Genomic DNA, 16,123 nt, shown 5'->3' with positions numbered 1-16,123 from the left:
ATCAAGTTGCTCCTGTGTTTGGGTGCGGATACTTGGTAAAGTCAGGCATGCATTTAAATTGACTTAATTGGCTGCACACACAACCTTACCGGTGCTTCTCCCTTTACCAATGCATTCGCCCATCCAGAATCAAAATTTCACTCCAGTTAGTGAGGGGGTAAGTGCCGAGCATCCGGCAGCTTTCTGCTTGAGATCAGTGGTGGTGGTGGCGATGGCGACGGGAGGACAGACATTATCTGGCAATTGTGTTTTCTGTGCATGCGCGATTGGACGCACCGATTGGAGCTACAGGACTTTGGGTGCACAGGTTTCTGCAGCACGATTCGGAATCGCTGATATTTTTGCAGATAGAGTGCGTATGGGGGCGCCTGAAAACAGATCTAAAAGTTGGATCTGAAACACTCCCAGTTTCAAGTCTGCCCAGCACTTAGAACCAAAATGGTAAAATAGGGCCTGTTAACTCTTTCTCCCTCTCCATAGATGCTGAGATTTTCCAGCATATTTTGTTTTTGTGTCAATAATTAGAATTCTGAGTTAATAACCTAGAGAACATCCCATCATGGCAGTTTGAGAATTTGAATTCTGTTTTTAAAAAATATCTGGCAGTATAAAGCTGTTGTGGGTGCCCATAAAACTGTCAGGTTGCCATAAAATGGTTGATTGATGTATTTTTTATGGAAAGTAACCTTCTGTTCTTACAGAGCAAATGATGCAATTATATCAAATAGATACAGTTGCAATTCAAGTAGCATTGCCACCACTACCTTCTCAAAATAGCCAAAGTTGGGTAAGACAAATACCGGAATGGTCAACAGTGATTTCGTCAAGAGTCACATTCAGCTCACTTGAATTTGAGCTAAACATTACAGAAAAACCATACAATTGTTGTACAATTTTCTGGTTATCATCCAAGATCAAAAGCATTATGTAAAGAGGTTCCATGGCACAACATTGACTGATTTGGCGCACACTACCTGGGTCTCACAATTGCCAATACCTAAGCAAAACACATTTGAACTTGATTGAATATAAGCTATTAGCAAAATGCCCTCTCATTTACTTATTTCCCAGACAAGTTTTACTGACCAGTTTTCCTGCAGATTAAGTTTATTGAGAGAGAAACTTTCTAGTTGAACTTGTTTTACATATCCTTTGGTAATGGTTTGAAAATAACCACAACAACAGAATTCACACAGCTCAGAAAGAGGCCACTCAAGCCTGCACCGACAGCAGTCCCAGCTAGGCCCTATCCCTGCAATGCTATGCATTTACCCTGTTAATCTCTGAGACTAAGGGGTAATTTAACATGGCCAATCAACCTAACCCGCATATCTTTGGACTGAGAGAGGAAACTGGAGTACCCAGAGTAAACTCACGCAGATATGGGGAGAACATGCAACTCCACACAGTCACCCGAGGCCGGAATTGAACCTGGATCCCTGAACTGGGATCCCCACATATATATAATTGACACAGAATGAAAACTCTGTTTCTGCCACACCAAGTATAGTCACAAGAAGAGACTCAATAATTCAGAGCTGTGGCAGTGGAAATGAAGAGGGTAGGTGGTCAACTTCAATATAATTAAGGAATGAAGTGAAGGGAACTTGAAGATAGAAGTAAAGTGAGGGGTAATGGAGAAGTTTGCCACAACTCTTGGATGCCAATCAATTCCACATACATTATAATCCAGGAATCAATCTTGTGTAATCTTAAACAATTTATCAGTAAGCAGTTTAATTTAGTGGATAGGGTATACAGCCCTGTAAGAGTTTTTGGTAACTAGATGTCCATGCACGGGTCATTATTGCAGGAATTGTTGAGTAGAGGTGAAAGATGGTCTCTTTCTGGGTTTATCCTAGTCAAGAACTTCTTAGGAATTAATCTCATTCCACAAATAAGGTTTTCATCAGTTGTGAGACAAAATTACATTTGCAGAGTAGAAGCAGCTGCAAAGAAGTTTCTGGCCTTTATATACTCTCCTGAACTCAACTCAATGATACCAAAACCATGATTGTACCATTGATTCTCTTGGGTTACAAGTGAAACAATCATTCAGTGCTCCAAACGAAATGCTCCTCCACAATTCACTGGTGTAATCTATTGGCAATGCCAACATGAGGGATAGAAGCATTTCTGTGCAGTACATGAGACTATGCAACCCAGTTATTGTGAATGGTATAATGTAATCGTCAACCCCCTGTCAAATCATAGAATCTTCCCATACAGAAGAAAACCATGATGAACATTTTATTTTACATACCAGCATTGAGTGTGTAGTGAATGGCACCATGAATTGCATTATGCTAATTATTGTGTAGTCCTAATTAAGGTAAGATGGTAGTGTTGAGGAATGGAGCATTTTTGCAGACTGGGGGTTACTGTCAACATCAAGCATTCCTGATTTGTATAACATAGCCAAATGCAGAATAAAGCTCCCTGTAACCTGTTGCAAGTGTGGAAAGAAATAATTATTTCTATTTCTTGTAACAGCCATCCTTAAGACAGTACGACTGCCAGATAATTATCAAATTATGTTAAACAATGATTTTTATGTAGTAGAACATGCTAGGAATGAGATTGTAGCTCTCTTAATGCATTTCTGAGATTGCTGAAAGTCATGAGGCTTTATGTAGCACCAGTGTAAGTCAGTACCCATAAAATACATTGCTGCAAAAAATATATCTCGTGAAATAATTTGTTTTATTGTTTTTCCCTCACTTTTTGAGTCTTCCTTTGACCTGTGTACCCTTTTTATCATGAAGGTATCAATTCTTGCTCATATGCAGTTGTATGTGCACTGGTTATCTTCTCGTACCACAGCTAAGTAACTGCTAGGCTGGAATTTTCAAGCCCCCCTCTCCTGTGCAGTGGGTTTCCCTGCAGCGAAGGTGGCTTGCCATTGGCTGCCGAGAGGACCTCCTGGTCCAGCCGAAGTCGGTGGCAATTTGCATGGATTGCCTGTCCTGCTGTCAGATTGTTGCTAAACAGTTTGCTGAAATTCACTGTCTTGGTACATAAATGACGAATAGTTATTATGGTTTGGTATTAGACAGCTGCCTCTACCTGTAAGGTGCTGTACCCAAGCAAATGGTCATGCTTTCTGTGCAGAATGAGAGCCTGAAGCCTGATAAGCCTCTTTCTAAAAGTAATAGTGGGCAAAAGCAATAATTTAAATTACAGATTATGAAAATCAGATCTTGAAATGTTATAGAGACTTCTGTTGGTAAGCAGAAGACCTTGGGGAAATTTCTTTTTATGCTCTGATGATAGACATGGTAAGCTATAAACTGCAATCCATATGCTATGGAAATGTGTAGCCCAAGGATAAATGAGGTTTGATTTTAGTGGAGATTTTTAGGTCATAAATCACCGTGATAGAAGAAAACAGGCTTGTGTGGTTAAGCTACATGTCATTTTAGTGTTTGGTGATGTAAGAAATTTTGCATCATGTTCAGTACTTTTAAAATGCATGTTCTGAACAAGACTGTTATTTTAGCCTGAGAATCACAGCTGTAGCTGTCAAGTGTGATATTTACTGTTGTATTATTTATTGGCCCTGAACAATCTGTCACACAGAAGGTTCAAATACAGAAGAAGACTGCTGGCTGATGTTAAAACTTGGAACCATTTTTGTATGACATCTTTATTTTTATGTTTTACCAAAATTTGTATTTCAAGTTCTTCTGCAGATATTAAGTTTGAAGGTATTACAGTAAATAGACAGTTTTGCTTTATTCTCTATCTGAAATGTAATGTGGATATTGTTGTATACGGGACATTGAAACGTAATCCATGCTGTTTTTAAAAAATTGTTTTTGCGTTTAGCAGATCACTTTGCATTACTGACTTAAATTTAGCATTTAACTTCTATTGTTTCTTGCTGTTGAAGGAGTGCACATTGAAAGTTTATAGTTATCCCTACCTTTGTTTATATGCTATGAAAGAAGCTTAAAAAATATTTAACACTTAAACATTATAGAATTTTTTTTTTACATTGATAATTGGAAAATAATACAATGCTGTTGTTCTACAAACTACTGGAATTCTAACTTTTCCTGGAAAGCATTTGCCCAATTATTTCAGTTCACTGTCGTAAGCATGGAGGGTGCACGGTCAGGTTATTCGTGAGTAGTAGAGCAATATTGCAACACTTATCTACTTTTATGTTTTATTATGTGTTAGAACTTTAGGCATGAAATTTTATTTGTGTAAAGTATATTTTAAGGATGGGTGGTTTGCCCCAAATTTAGGAAAGTAATTACAAATAGAATAAGTAGAGCAAGTGTCAGTTTTGGGTTCTCCAACAATTTGGAAACTTCAGTTTTTATGGCTTCAGACAAACAAGAGGAATATATTTTAAAAATTGACTTCAGCCAGTGGTAATACGAAAAAAACTCATTTGTAACAAAAAGGTAGAATCTGAATTTTATTCCAGTTGGCAAGGCACCAGGAAAATTCTCTAAGATTTTAAATGGCTTCTGAAACAGTTTGTGCACCTAATATACTCTAGTATCAGATGAAAACGTTACTGCAGAGGCACACTATCAGTATACTAACAGCAGGTGTATATAGCTATTGTACTGCACACTACCTTCTTACATCTTGGTTTCTTTCTAACTTTTGATGTCTACTTCCTATTGTCACATTGAGACTTTTATTCATGTTTTTTGTAACTCTCAACTTGATTACTCAAATATTCCCTGGTCTTCCGCCCTCCTTGGATTGCAGTTCCTCCAGAAAATCTTTGCCTGTATTATTGGTGCATTGGTTGTTCTAAATGCAAAACCTGGGAGATCTGCTGATAGCACATGCTTAAAAATTGGCGCGTTGACATGTAAAAATATCACATATCAGGCTTTAAAAACAACTGAAAAATTTTGGAAGCTTCGTTGGTTCTAACCTAAAATTGATCAACACATCACAATCTCTGAAGTTTGTTGCGTAAACATATGATTTTAAGCATTTATTTACAATCAAACTTTCCGATTTTCAGCAGTCACGCCAGCTTGAGTATTGTCTAAATAGAAAAAATATACATTATGTTTGTCTACTACAAGGTATAATCCATTTACCATGATGAAACAGGATAACATTCAATATATCTCGAGTAATACCATGGGAGATCTGCTTACGTAGAAACAAGTAGGCCATCCAGCCTTAGAACCTATTACAGTATTCAGTTAGATCATGGATGATTCATATTTGTATCTCCGTTTACTACTTTGGTCCAGTAGCCCTTACTACCCATGACTAACAAAATTGTATGACTCTCAGTTTTAAAATTTTCAATTTGACTTGGACTTAACAACCTTTTCTGGATGGAGAAATCCAGATTTTCACCACCATTTATATTGAGAAGCTATTTCTGGTATTGCCCCTAAACAGTCTAACTCTTGGGTTGTGGGTTAAGTTCCTTAAGCCCTTGATCTGGATCCTTCCACCAGAGAAAATAGTTTTTCTCTATCCACAGTATCAAATCCTTTTCAATTATTATCTTAAACTCCTTGGTTCAATCATTCTGTGTCGCTCTGTATTCAAGTGAATACAAGAATAGTCTATGCAACCTATTCAATTCCTTCATCCAAATCATTAATGTATACAGTGAACAGGTGGGGTCCAAGCATTGAAGCCTGCAGTACCCCACTAGTCAGTGCCTGCACTCTGGAAAAGACCTATTTATGTCCACTCTCTGCTTCCTGTCTGCTAAGCAGTTCTCTATCGATGTCACTACATTACCCCTAGTACCAGGAGTTTTAATTTTGCTGACTATTCTCTTGTGTGGGACCTTGTCAAAAGCCTTTTAATAGTCCAGATACACAACAACTGGTTCACCCTTGTTCACTCCACTGGTCACATTCTCAGTTCCTCCAGTTTGCATTGAGCTTCACTGGAACATTGCACCAGGCCAAGGACAGACATGTGGGCATTGGAGCAGGATTGTGTGTTAAAATGGCAAACAACTGGAAGGTCAGGGTCCTGATTATGCACAGACTAAAGGTGCTCAGCAAAGTGATCACCCAGCCTGCGCGTGGCCTCTCTGATATAGGAGACCACATTGGGAGCAGCGAATACAGTATATACAATTGGAAGAGGTGCAAGTGAAACGCTGCTTAACCTGGAATGAATGTTTTGGACCTTAGATGGTAAGCATAGAAGAGGTAAAGGGACAAGTGTTACACCTCCTGCGATTGCATGGGAAGGTGCCATGTGTGACGGCAGTTGTTATTATAGGCTCTTGGTTTCTCCACCAACCAACAGCTCTCATCTTAGAATATGATTATTTTGCTTTGCAGCTGTGCAGAATGGATCAAGGATCTAAAGCAAGATGACACAATGGCAATGTCTAATGATGTGGAGATGCCAGCATTGGACTGGGATAAGCACAGTGAGAAGTCTCACAACATCAGGTTAATGAAGGGGCAGCACTCCGAAAGCTAGTGGCTTGTGCTACCAAATAAACCTGTTGAACTTTAACCTGGTGTTGTGAGACTTCTTACAATACCTAATGAAACAGAGATAAATGGACCATTTTCACATTAGCAAACCATAACAAGAAGAGTGCCACAGGGATCACTGCCAGAGCCTCAATTATTTACGATCTATATTAATGATTTGGATGAAGAGACCAATTACATCGGAGCCAAATTTGCTGACAATTCAAAAATAGGTAGGAAAGGAAATTGTGAAGAGGGTATAAAGAGTGTGTAAAGAGATATGGATAGGTTAAATGATTGGATGAAAATTTGACAGATGCAGATGTGGGGCAAGAATGAAATAGTCTATTTTGGCTTGAAGAATTGAAAAACAGAATATTATTTAGATGTGGACAGATTGCAGAATGCAGTGATGCAGAGGGATTTGGATGTACTTGTACACAAATTACTACAAGTTAGTATGCAGATAATGTAATAGTTCCACATTTGCAGATGATACAAAGCTGGGCGGTAGTGTGAGCTGTGAGCAGGATGCAGAAATGCTTCAGTGTGATTGAGGGAAACTGAGTGAGTTGGCAAATGCATGTCGGATGCAAAATAATGTGGATAAATGTGAGGTTTTCCACATTGGTAGAAAAAACAAGAAGGCCTATTATTATCTGAATGGCTATAAGTTAGGAGAGGGGAATGTGCAGCATGTCCTGGCTATTATCGTACATGAGTCACTGAAGGTAAGCAGCAGGCAATAAAGAAGGCAAATGGTATGTTGGCCTTCAGGACGAGAAAATTCGAGTACAGGAACAGGGATGTCTTGCTGCAGTTACAAAGGGCCTTGTTTAGGTCATAGCGGGAATACTGTGTAGTTTTGGTCTCCTTTTCTGAGGAAGGATGCTCTTGCTCTAGAAGGAGTGCAGCAAACATTTACCAGACTGATTCCTGGGATGGTAGAACTGATGTATGAAGAGAGATTAAATTGGTTAGGATTATATTCGCTGCAGTTCATAAGAAGAAGGAGGATCTCTGATACCTATAAAATTCTAACAGGATTAGATAGGATCGATGCAGGAAGGATGTTCCTGATGGTGGGGATGTCCAGGACTAGGCTTCATTGTCAAAGGATAAGGGGTAACCTTTGGGACTGAGATGAGGAGAAACCTCTTCATCCAGAACTGGGTGAGCTGTGGACTTCGCTGCCACAGAAAGCAGCAGGGGGCCAAAACATTATATGTTTTCAAAAATATGTTAGCTCTTAGGGTATATGGGATCATAGGATATAGGAAGAAGGTGGGATCATAGAATCCCAGTTGTACACCAGGAGGCCATTTGGCCCATCGAGTCTCCACCAACCCTCCAACAGAGTATCTTACTCAGGCCTTAGCGCTATAACCTCTCATATTTATTCTGCTAATCCCTCTAGCTGACATATCAGGGTATTGAGTTGGATGACCAGCTGTGATCTTCATTAGTGGAATAGGTTTGAAGGGTGGAATAGGTTTGAAGGGCCGAATGGCCTGTTCCTGTTTTCTATGTTTCTAGATACAGTAAATAAGAAAACAAATGGAATGCTAATCTTTATTGCAAAGAGGGTGGAATATAAAAGTAGAGAAGTCTAGCTGGAAATATACAGGGCATTGGTGAGGCAACTCCTCGAGTGCTATGTGCAGCTTTGGTCTCCTTACCAAAGGAAGGATATACTTACATTGGAAGCAGTTCCGAGAAGGTCCACTAGGCTGATTCCTAGGATGAAATGGTTGTCTTTTCTGGAAAGGTTGAGCAATCTATACTGATTGGAGTTTAGAGGAATGAGAGGTGATCTTATTGAAACATTTTAAGACCCTGAAGGACTGACAGGGTAGACGCTGAGAGGATGTTTCCCTTCATGAGAGAACCTGGAGCTAGGGAGTGCAGTTTAAAAAGGGTCTCCCATTTAAGGAGGAAATTAGGGTCATTCTCTTTCCCCAGAGAGCAATGGAAGCTAGGTTGTTGAAGATGTTCAAGGCTGAGTTAGGCAGATTTTTTTTTAATCGACAAGAGAGTTGAGGGTAATGGAGCAATCAGGAAAGTAGAGATAAGGCCACAATCAGTTCAGCTGTGATCTCATTGAATGGCAAAACAGGCTTGAGGGACCAAATGGCCCACTCCTGCTACTATTTCATATGATCTTATGGATGGGTTAACTTTCTCCATTGTTGATATGAAACTAAACTAATTGCTAGAAAACATGAAAAGTGAGGTATTAGGACACAGAAAACTAGAATTAGGAAACAACTTTTATTTAATCGATTAGCCTTATCAAAAAACTTTTTTCAGTGACTGATGTCATACAACATTGTGTAAAGTTAGGATTCAGGAACAAGTGGGTGTGGTTTGCAGCATGTTTTGCATCAAATTAATGGAGATAATTTTCCTCAGAAATTAGTTCTGCTATTTTAAATTCAAAAATGGATCGCTTTGCCTGTACGTTTAATTTACTGTATTTATTTTGGTTTTACAGCTGCTGAACCTTGGCCAGAAAATGCAACACTCTATCAACCATTGAAGGGTAGGTATTACATCTTGGAATTAAATTTTATTATAATTCGTGTTGCAATACAGGCACAGTAAATGACTGTCACCTTTTTTTCAATTAACTGTATTGTTCAATTAAAGATCTGGGGTGTGCAGTGGAAAGTTTTAATACTTGATACTATTTCATCCTATTAAGCGGTTTTACTGACATCCGCCTGTCAACATGAACAAGACATTCATGAAATCTAACCTTCATGATTTATTATTGAGTCGTCGTAACAGCTAGTGCAAGCACCTTGTAAAACAATATGCTTGGAAACCTGATTGATAGGTTTACCAACAGCTGGAAAATGATATGTAGGTCTACCTGATATTTAAATATTATGGCAAATATGGCTCTCATTAAAAAAAAACTTAAAATGCTTCACATTGGCAGAGACAGTTCAGGTTTCCTTTAGCAGCTCTTCATATATCATCAGCTCATGTTATGGCCCCCATTTGGGGCACAGCAGCCTGCTCCAGTTGTCAGAAGACTGCAAAGTAATGAAGACTAATGGGTTGCTGCCCAAGTCCTCTAAACCAAGGAATTTTTATTGCAGTGAACTTGTCATCTTTCTTTCTTCTGACAGACTGAAATGTTTCATAATGTTAGCCTCAAACAGCTTTTTAAAACACTATTGGAGGCTTTTTTTTGCTTTAAGTAAGCAACGCTCAAAGATTGTGATGTACTAATGGTCTGATTCCATTGATTAAATTATCTTCCAAATTACTTTTGTCCTCTCATTATGCAGGGGAACAGATTTTGCTGTCAGACAATGCTTCGTGTCTTGCTGTTCAGGTAAGGAATATAAGCATGAAGTTCTTAGTATTAAAGGCCAACTAACCAGATTGGATGCAAAATCTTTAATCAATTTGAGAGAAAACCACATATACTATTAAAATAATATCTGGTAGGATCACTTCTTTGAAACTCATTAATGCTTGTTTGCATTTAAAAATTTGTTCAATTGCTGAGGAATGTCTCAGAAAATGAATGGTGAAGACATGGGGATCAAACGGAGGAAAGATGGTCAAATTTAAACATTGTACTGTATGTCACAACTTTTGTTTGTTCAATAAATATTGTTAGTGCCGAAAAGTTGTGGAATAACTTTCAGAGAAAAGAAGATTCGTCAAGTATTCACTGCCAGGTGACAGTGGTAAACTTTGTTAACAAGTATTATGGAGTATTAATTGTAACAAAATTGTGCTGAGCCTTTTAGGATAGGTTATTTGTTTGGCAGGTCTGATAATTCAGCATGTTTGACAGCTTCCCCGTTTTTTTCCATCTAACAAATAAAAAAACAGAAAAGATTTTCTTTTCAAACATAATTGTTAGGATCTGAAACTCCTGTTGAAAGAATGGTGGAAGCAGATTGTATAATAATATTCAAAAGGGAATTGGATATACCCTTAAAAAGTAAACATTTGTAAGACTATGGGGAAAAACCAGGGAATTGAATAATTGGTAGCTTAGAGCTGGCGAAGATGTAATGAAAGGAACCTTTTTGTGCTATTTGATTCGAAGTATGCCACTGTATTTTGTAACTCATTATAATTGCTCATTTATACAGTTTACCATTAGCTTGTGCTTTTTTTTTTGGGGGGGGGGATGCTGTTTAAATTCAGTCACCTCACATGGCTCGAAGTTTGTTTTCCTTCTGCAGGTAAACCATAATGGTTTTAGTTTATATGTTTCAAACATATAAATTAGTGTTGCATATTTTTCCAGTAAGTTGAACCTGGCCAAGAAATGTTCTTATTCTTTAAGCATAATGACATTTACACAAGCTTGTAGTTTTAGGTAGAAAAAATTAGAAGCAAGTTGAAAGATCCTCAGAAATCTGGGTCTTAGCAAAAATGTTTGATTTTTTTACTGATACTCTTGTAAGAGATACAATTTGTTTTATTTACAGGCTTATGAAAAACTCATTAATTTTAAATGGTACTAGCATTTTCTTAAAACAAACTAAAATCCGATATTTTGGAAAATAAAATGCATGTAATAGTAATGAACAATGCAAAAGCAGCTGCATTCATATGAAATATGAACTACTTAGGCTGGATAAATGATAGCAATTTGTAACTACCCACGTGTACTTACACTGAAACGGAACATTCAGCAAAACAGGTTATTGTAAGGGTTTATATTCCACATGAACTTCTTCCAACTTTGCCTCATCTCACCTATCAACATTTTCTTCTATTCCTTTCCTCTTCATATACTTATCTAGCTTGGCTATAAATGTACCTATGCTATTCATCTCACCTACTGCATGTGGTAGTACGTTCCACATTCTAATTACTCTGTGATTAAACACATTTCTTCTGAATTCCTTATTAGACTTGTGCCACCTAGTCTTGGACTGCCACCTAAATATAAACATCTTCTTGCATGTACTGTATCAAACCCCTTCATCATTTTGAGAAAAGAATCTGAGCCTGTTCAGTCTACCCTTATAATTCCAATTACTTGGTTCTGGCATCATCCATGAAATTTTCTTTTATACAACTTCTCCAGTGCCTCTTTATCTTTCTGTAATATGCAGTCCAGAATTGAGCACGGAATGGTACATGTGATCTAACCAAGATTCCATATATGTTACACATAACTTCTATATTATTGAATTTTAGAAATGAACCTCAGTGCTTAGTTTGCATTTTTATTGGGTTTGTTAACGTATTGCTATTTTTGATGGTTTGTGGATCTATAACTGCAGATTTGTTTGCTCAATTGCTCCATTTAGACTGTTATTTTCCATGGAGTAGATGTCCTCCTATCAAATTGCACCACCTTTCACTAAGCTATAGTATCTATATGGCGAATATGCTTTGACTTGATGTTTCTGACATGGAGAAATATTGTATACAGTAACTTTATGTTAAAAAGATATTTTTGTTAAGGCAACATGAAACATTTGGGTAGTGTACAGCAAAACCCTTAGTACTTTTGGAACAAGTTTATAAATGGCTGATTCCTAACGCTGTTGTCATCATCCTGCAGTAATCCCTCAAAAGCAATTTAGTTCATCACAAATAATAATGATAAATGATGATGTAATGTGAGATTCACATAATTCCCATAGCGTTAGTGAATTACATAGAGCATAGAACAGTACAGCACACTACAGGCCCTTCGGCCCTTGATGTTGTGCCGAGCTTTGTGAAAAGTTAACTACTATTTAACACCCAAAACTTCAGATTTGGTTTGTAAGCATCAATAATACTTATGCATAATTTACCACTTCCCTCCTTTTAAGTTCCTTGCAAGATTTTTAATGGGGTAGTTATTAACTCCCCCCCCATGCATGCAGGACCTTTATGCCCAGAGGATTTCAAGATTTTCCCTCTGCTCCAGCATTTCCCTGCTTCCACCCTGCCTCCCTTTAAATTTTGGGGATAATGACACATGAGTCAGTGGTTGATATTGAAGCTATCTGCCTACCAAGATTCTCACCTTCGTATTGCTGGTATCCAAAAGTTGATTTTCTCTCTGTTTCCTAACTGCTGATTCACATTTCAGTCAGTTCTCTAAGCAGCTCCAATGTTATTTTTAAATGGGAACAGTCTTTCCGACTACAATCCAGACTGCTGCTGATCTTAAAACTCCTTTATTGTATTTGTCCTACTGGAATAATTTTAAATCAGCAGCAGTACCTCAACAGAAATTGTTACTAAGTTGTCACTTAGATATATCACTGCTTAAAGACTGGAGTAATGGCTCCATTACAAAAGTAATAACATGATACACACAAAGTACTTCACTGGCTGTAAAGCACTTTCAGATGCTCTGAAAGTGATAATTATGGGGGATTTCAATCTACATATTGATTGGTCGACCCATGTTGGAAGTGGTGGGCTTGAGGAGGAGTTCCTGGAATGCTGCCGGGATAGTTTTCTCGAACAATGTGTGTTGGAGCCGGCGAGGGAGCGAGCTATCTTGGATCTGGTATTATGTAATGAGGCAGGTAGAATTAGGGACCTTGTGATGAAGGATCCTCTTGGGAAGAGTGATCATTGTATGGTGGAGTTTCTGATGCAGATGGAGGAGAAGAAAGTGGGCTCCCGGACATGTGTCCTTTGTTTGAACAGAGGGGAGTATGGTAGGATGAGAGAGGAATTGGCGAATGTTGATTGGGGGAGTGTGTTGGAAGGTAGGTCTGCTGAGGAGCAGTGGAGGATCTTTAAGGAGATCTTTCTTGGTGCTCAGCAGAAATTTATTCCGATGGTTAAAAAGGATTGGAGGAGGAGAGGTAATCAGCCGTGGATAACGAAGGAGGTGAAGGAAAGTGTTAAATTAAAAGCGGATGCGTTTAGAGTAGCTAAGAGTAGTGGGCGAGAAGAGGATTGGGAGAGGTTTAAATGTCAACAAAGAATGATAAAGAAGGGTAGGATAAACTATGAAGCTGGGCTAGCGCTTAATATAAAAAAGGATAGTAAGAGTTTTTATAAATACATAAAAAGGAAGAGGCTGGCTAGGGTGAACATTGGACCCTTAGAGGATGAGAGGGGGGACTTAGTGGTAGGGGATGGGGAAATGGCTGAGGCCCTGAATAACTTTTTTGTTTCGGTCTTCATGGAGGAGGATGTGAGTAATTTGCCGGGTGTTAGCGATGGAAAGATGGTAGGAGTGGAGGGCCTGAATGACATTATTGTTACTAGGGAGGCGGTGCTCGACAGACTGGAGGGGCTGATTGTGGATAAGTCCCCAGGACCAGATGGAATGCATCCAAGGGTTCTGAAGAAAATGACGGAGGTGATAGTGGATGCCTTGGTGATTATTTTCCAAACGTCGCTGGATTCCGGGGAAGTGCCGGAAGATTGGAAAACGGCTGATGTTACGCCGTTGTTTAAGAAGGGTGGCAGGCAAAAGGCGGGGAATTATAGGCCAGTTAGTTTAACGTCTGTTGTAGGTAAAATGTTAGAATCCGTGATCAAGGAGAAAATAGCGAGGCATCTTGAGGAGAATTGTTTGGTAGAGCAGACACAGCACGGTTTCGTTAAGGGGAAGTCATGTCTGACAAATTTATTGGAGTTCTATGAGGATGTGTCTAGGGCGATGGATAGAGGCGAGCCGGTGGATGTGGTCTTTCTTGATTTTCAGAAGGCGTTTGACAAGGTACCTCACAAGAGGTTATTGCAGAAGGTAAGGGGACATGGAGTTGGGGGTAGGGTGTTAGCGTGGATAGAGGATTGGCTGTCAAATAGGCAGAGAGTGGGGGTCAATGGGTGCTATTCAGATTGGCGGTTGGTGACTAGTGGAGTGCCCCAGGGGTCGGTGCTGGGGCCTCAGCTATTCACCATTTATATAGATGATCTGGAGGAGGGAACCGAGTGTATGGTGTTGAAATTTGCTGATGACACCAAGATTGGTGGAACTGCAAATTGTGCGGAGGGTGTGGAGAGTCTGCAGAAGGATCTAGATAGGCTGGGCGAATGGGCCAGGAACTGGCAAATGGAATTTAATGTTGGCAAATGTGAGGTTGTCCACTTTGGTAGGAATAATGGCAAGAAGGACTATTACTTGCATGGCAAAAACCTGCAGCATGCGATGGTGCAGAGGAACCTCAGGGTCCTTGTGCATGAGTCGCAAAAACCCAGCCTGCAGGTGCGGCAGGTGGTCAGGAAGGCGAATGGGATGCTGGCCTTCATAGCGAGGGGGATTGAATATAAAAGTAGGGAGGTCTTGCTGCAGCTGTATAGGGTATTGGTGAGGCCGCAACTGGAGTACTGTGTGCAGTTTTGGTCGCCGCACTTGCACAAGGATATTTTGGCCTTGGAGGGAGTGCAGAGGAGGTTTACTAGGCTGATGCCGGAGTTGAGGGGGTTGACCTATGAGGAGAGGCTGAATAAACTAGGTTTGTACTCGTTAGAGTTTAGAAGAATGAGGGGAGATCTCATTGAGATGTATAAGATGTTGAATGGGATGGATAGGATAGAGGTGGAGAGGCTCTTCCTGCTCAGAAAGGACAGTAGGACTAGAGGGCACAGCCTCAGGATAAAGGGGGGGTGGTTTAGAACGGAGTTGAGGAGGAACTTCTTCACTCAAAGGGTGGTGAATCTCTGGAATTCTCTGCCCGTTGAAGTGGTGGAGGCTGCCTCGCTCAATATTTTTAAGACGTGGGTTGATAGGTTTTTGATAGGCAAGGGGATTAAGGGTTATGGGGAGAGGGCGGGAATGTGGAACTGAGCCACGACAGATCAGCCATGATCTTACTGAATGGCGGGGCAGGCTCGAAGGGCTAGATGGCCTACTCCTGCTCCTATTTCTTATGTTCTTATGAAATAATCAAAGGCACTATAAAATTCAAGTTCTTTATTTTTAACTTTTAAGTGTGCACTAATACAATGCTGCTACATTCAGTGGCTTGGCACAATTATTTCACTGGGATGGAAACCTGATGGGAGGACAATATTCCAAATGTAAAGCAAGCATCTCTCTCCCTACTCTTAATCCTAAACTTAGATTTAGAGTGGCCAATTTAAAACAAAAAGCAACTGAGTAAGTTTGAGATAGATCATGGATTCTTTATGTATACAATGGCTGATGTTTCTAAATGTCTCAAGATACTATATGAAACACAGCAATGTAGTAAATCTTGAAAAAGATTATCTTATTTGAGAATTAATGCCCAATCAAAGACACAGATTTTGAAAGTAGGAAGTCGCAAACTGAAGGAATTAAAAGAGGAATTTTATATGCAGTCAGCAATATGGAAAGAATGGAATGGAGAGTTTGGTATGAACTGTGGAGATTATGTGCGGCAATCAAAGTTGGAGATTTAAGTGGGTTGTGAATGGGGTTTAAATTTGATTGACTAGGACAAGGGAACCAGGATGGTATTAGACAAACAAAGCTGGTTTTAAGAGATTTGTATTTGTATTGGTAAACATTAGAAGTAAGGTATGGTTTTAAGTGGGTTACATTTAATGTTTCTATGATGGTTAAAGTCTATAGTTAGATTCATGCTGGACAAAGGTGTTTGTATGTGTGGGAGTTGGTTTCAGTTCCAATTGTGATTCCTTTGTGCTTAGAGGGTTATAATGTGAAGAATAAATAGAATGACGGGGGTTGCTTAGCAACTGGAGACCCTTATAAGGATAAAGAAAGCTTTTAAGTTTTAATTTTCGCTGAATTG

The 16,123-nt window shown here is 39.3% G+C and overlaps 1 protein-coding gene across 1 annotated transcript in view; it reads left to right on the top strand.

Moving 5' to 3' along the window:
- Positions 1 to 16,123, top strand: part of mtx2 (metaxin 2) — a 113,136-nt gene that overhangs the window by 24,223 nt on the left and 72,790 nt on the right. The window contains exons 2-3 of the mRNA XM_080198919.1: positions 8,932 to 8,979; positions 9,737 to 9,783. Of these exons, the coding sequence (XP_080055045.1) occupies positions 8,932 to 8,979; positions 9,737 to 9,783 (95 nt within the window). The remainder of the gene's footprint in view (positions 1 to 8,931; positions 8,980 to 9,736; positions 9,784 to 16,123) is intronic.

This window comes from Carcharhinus amblyrhynchos, chromosome 11 (genome assembly GCF_965287045.1).
Source record: "Carcharhinus amblyrhynchos chromosome 11, sCarAmb.v2.hapA, whole genome shotgun sequence".
Taxonomy (NCBI): domain Eukaryota; kingdom Metazoa; phylum Chordata; class Chondrichthyes; order Carcharhiniformes; family Carcharhinidae; genus Carcharhinus; species Carcharhinus amblyrhynchos.
Note: the sequence above shows the minus strand (reverse complement) of the source record. Positions and strands in the feature narration are given on the sequence as shown.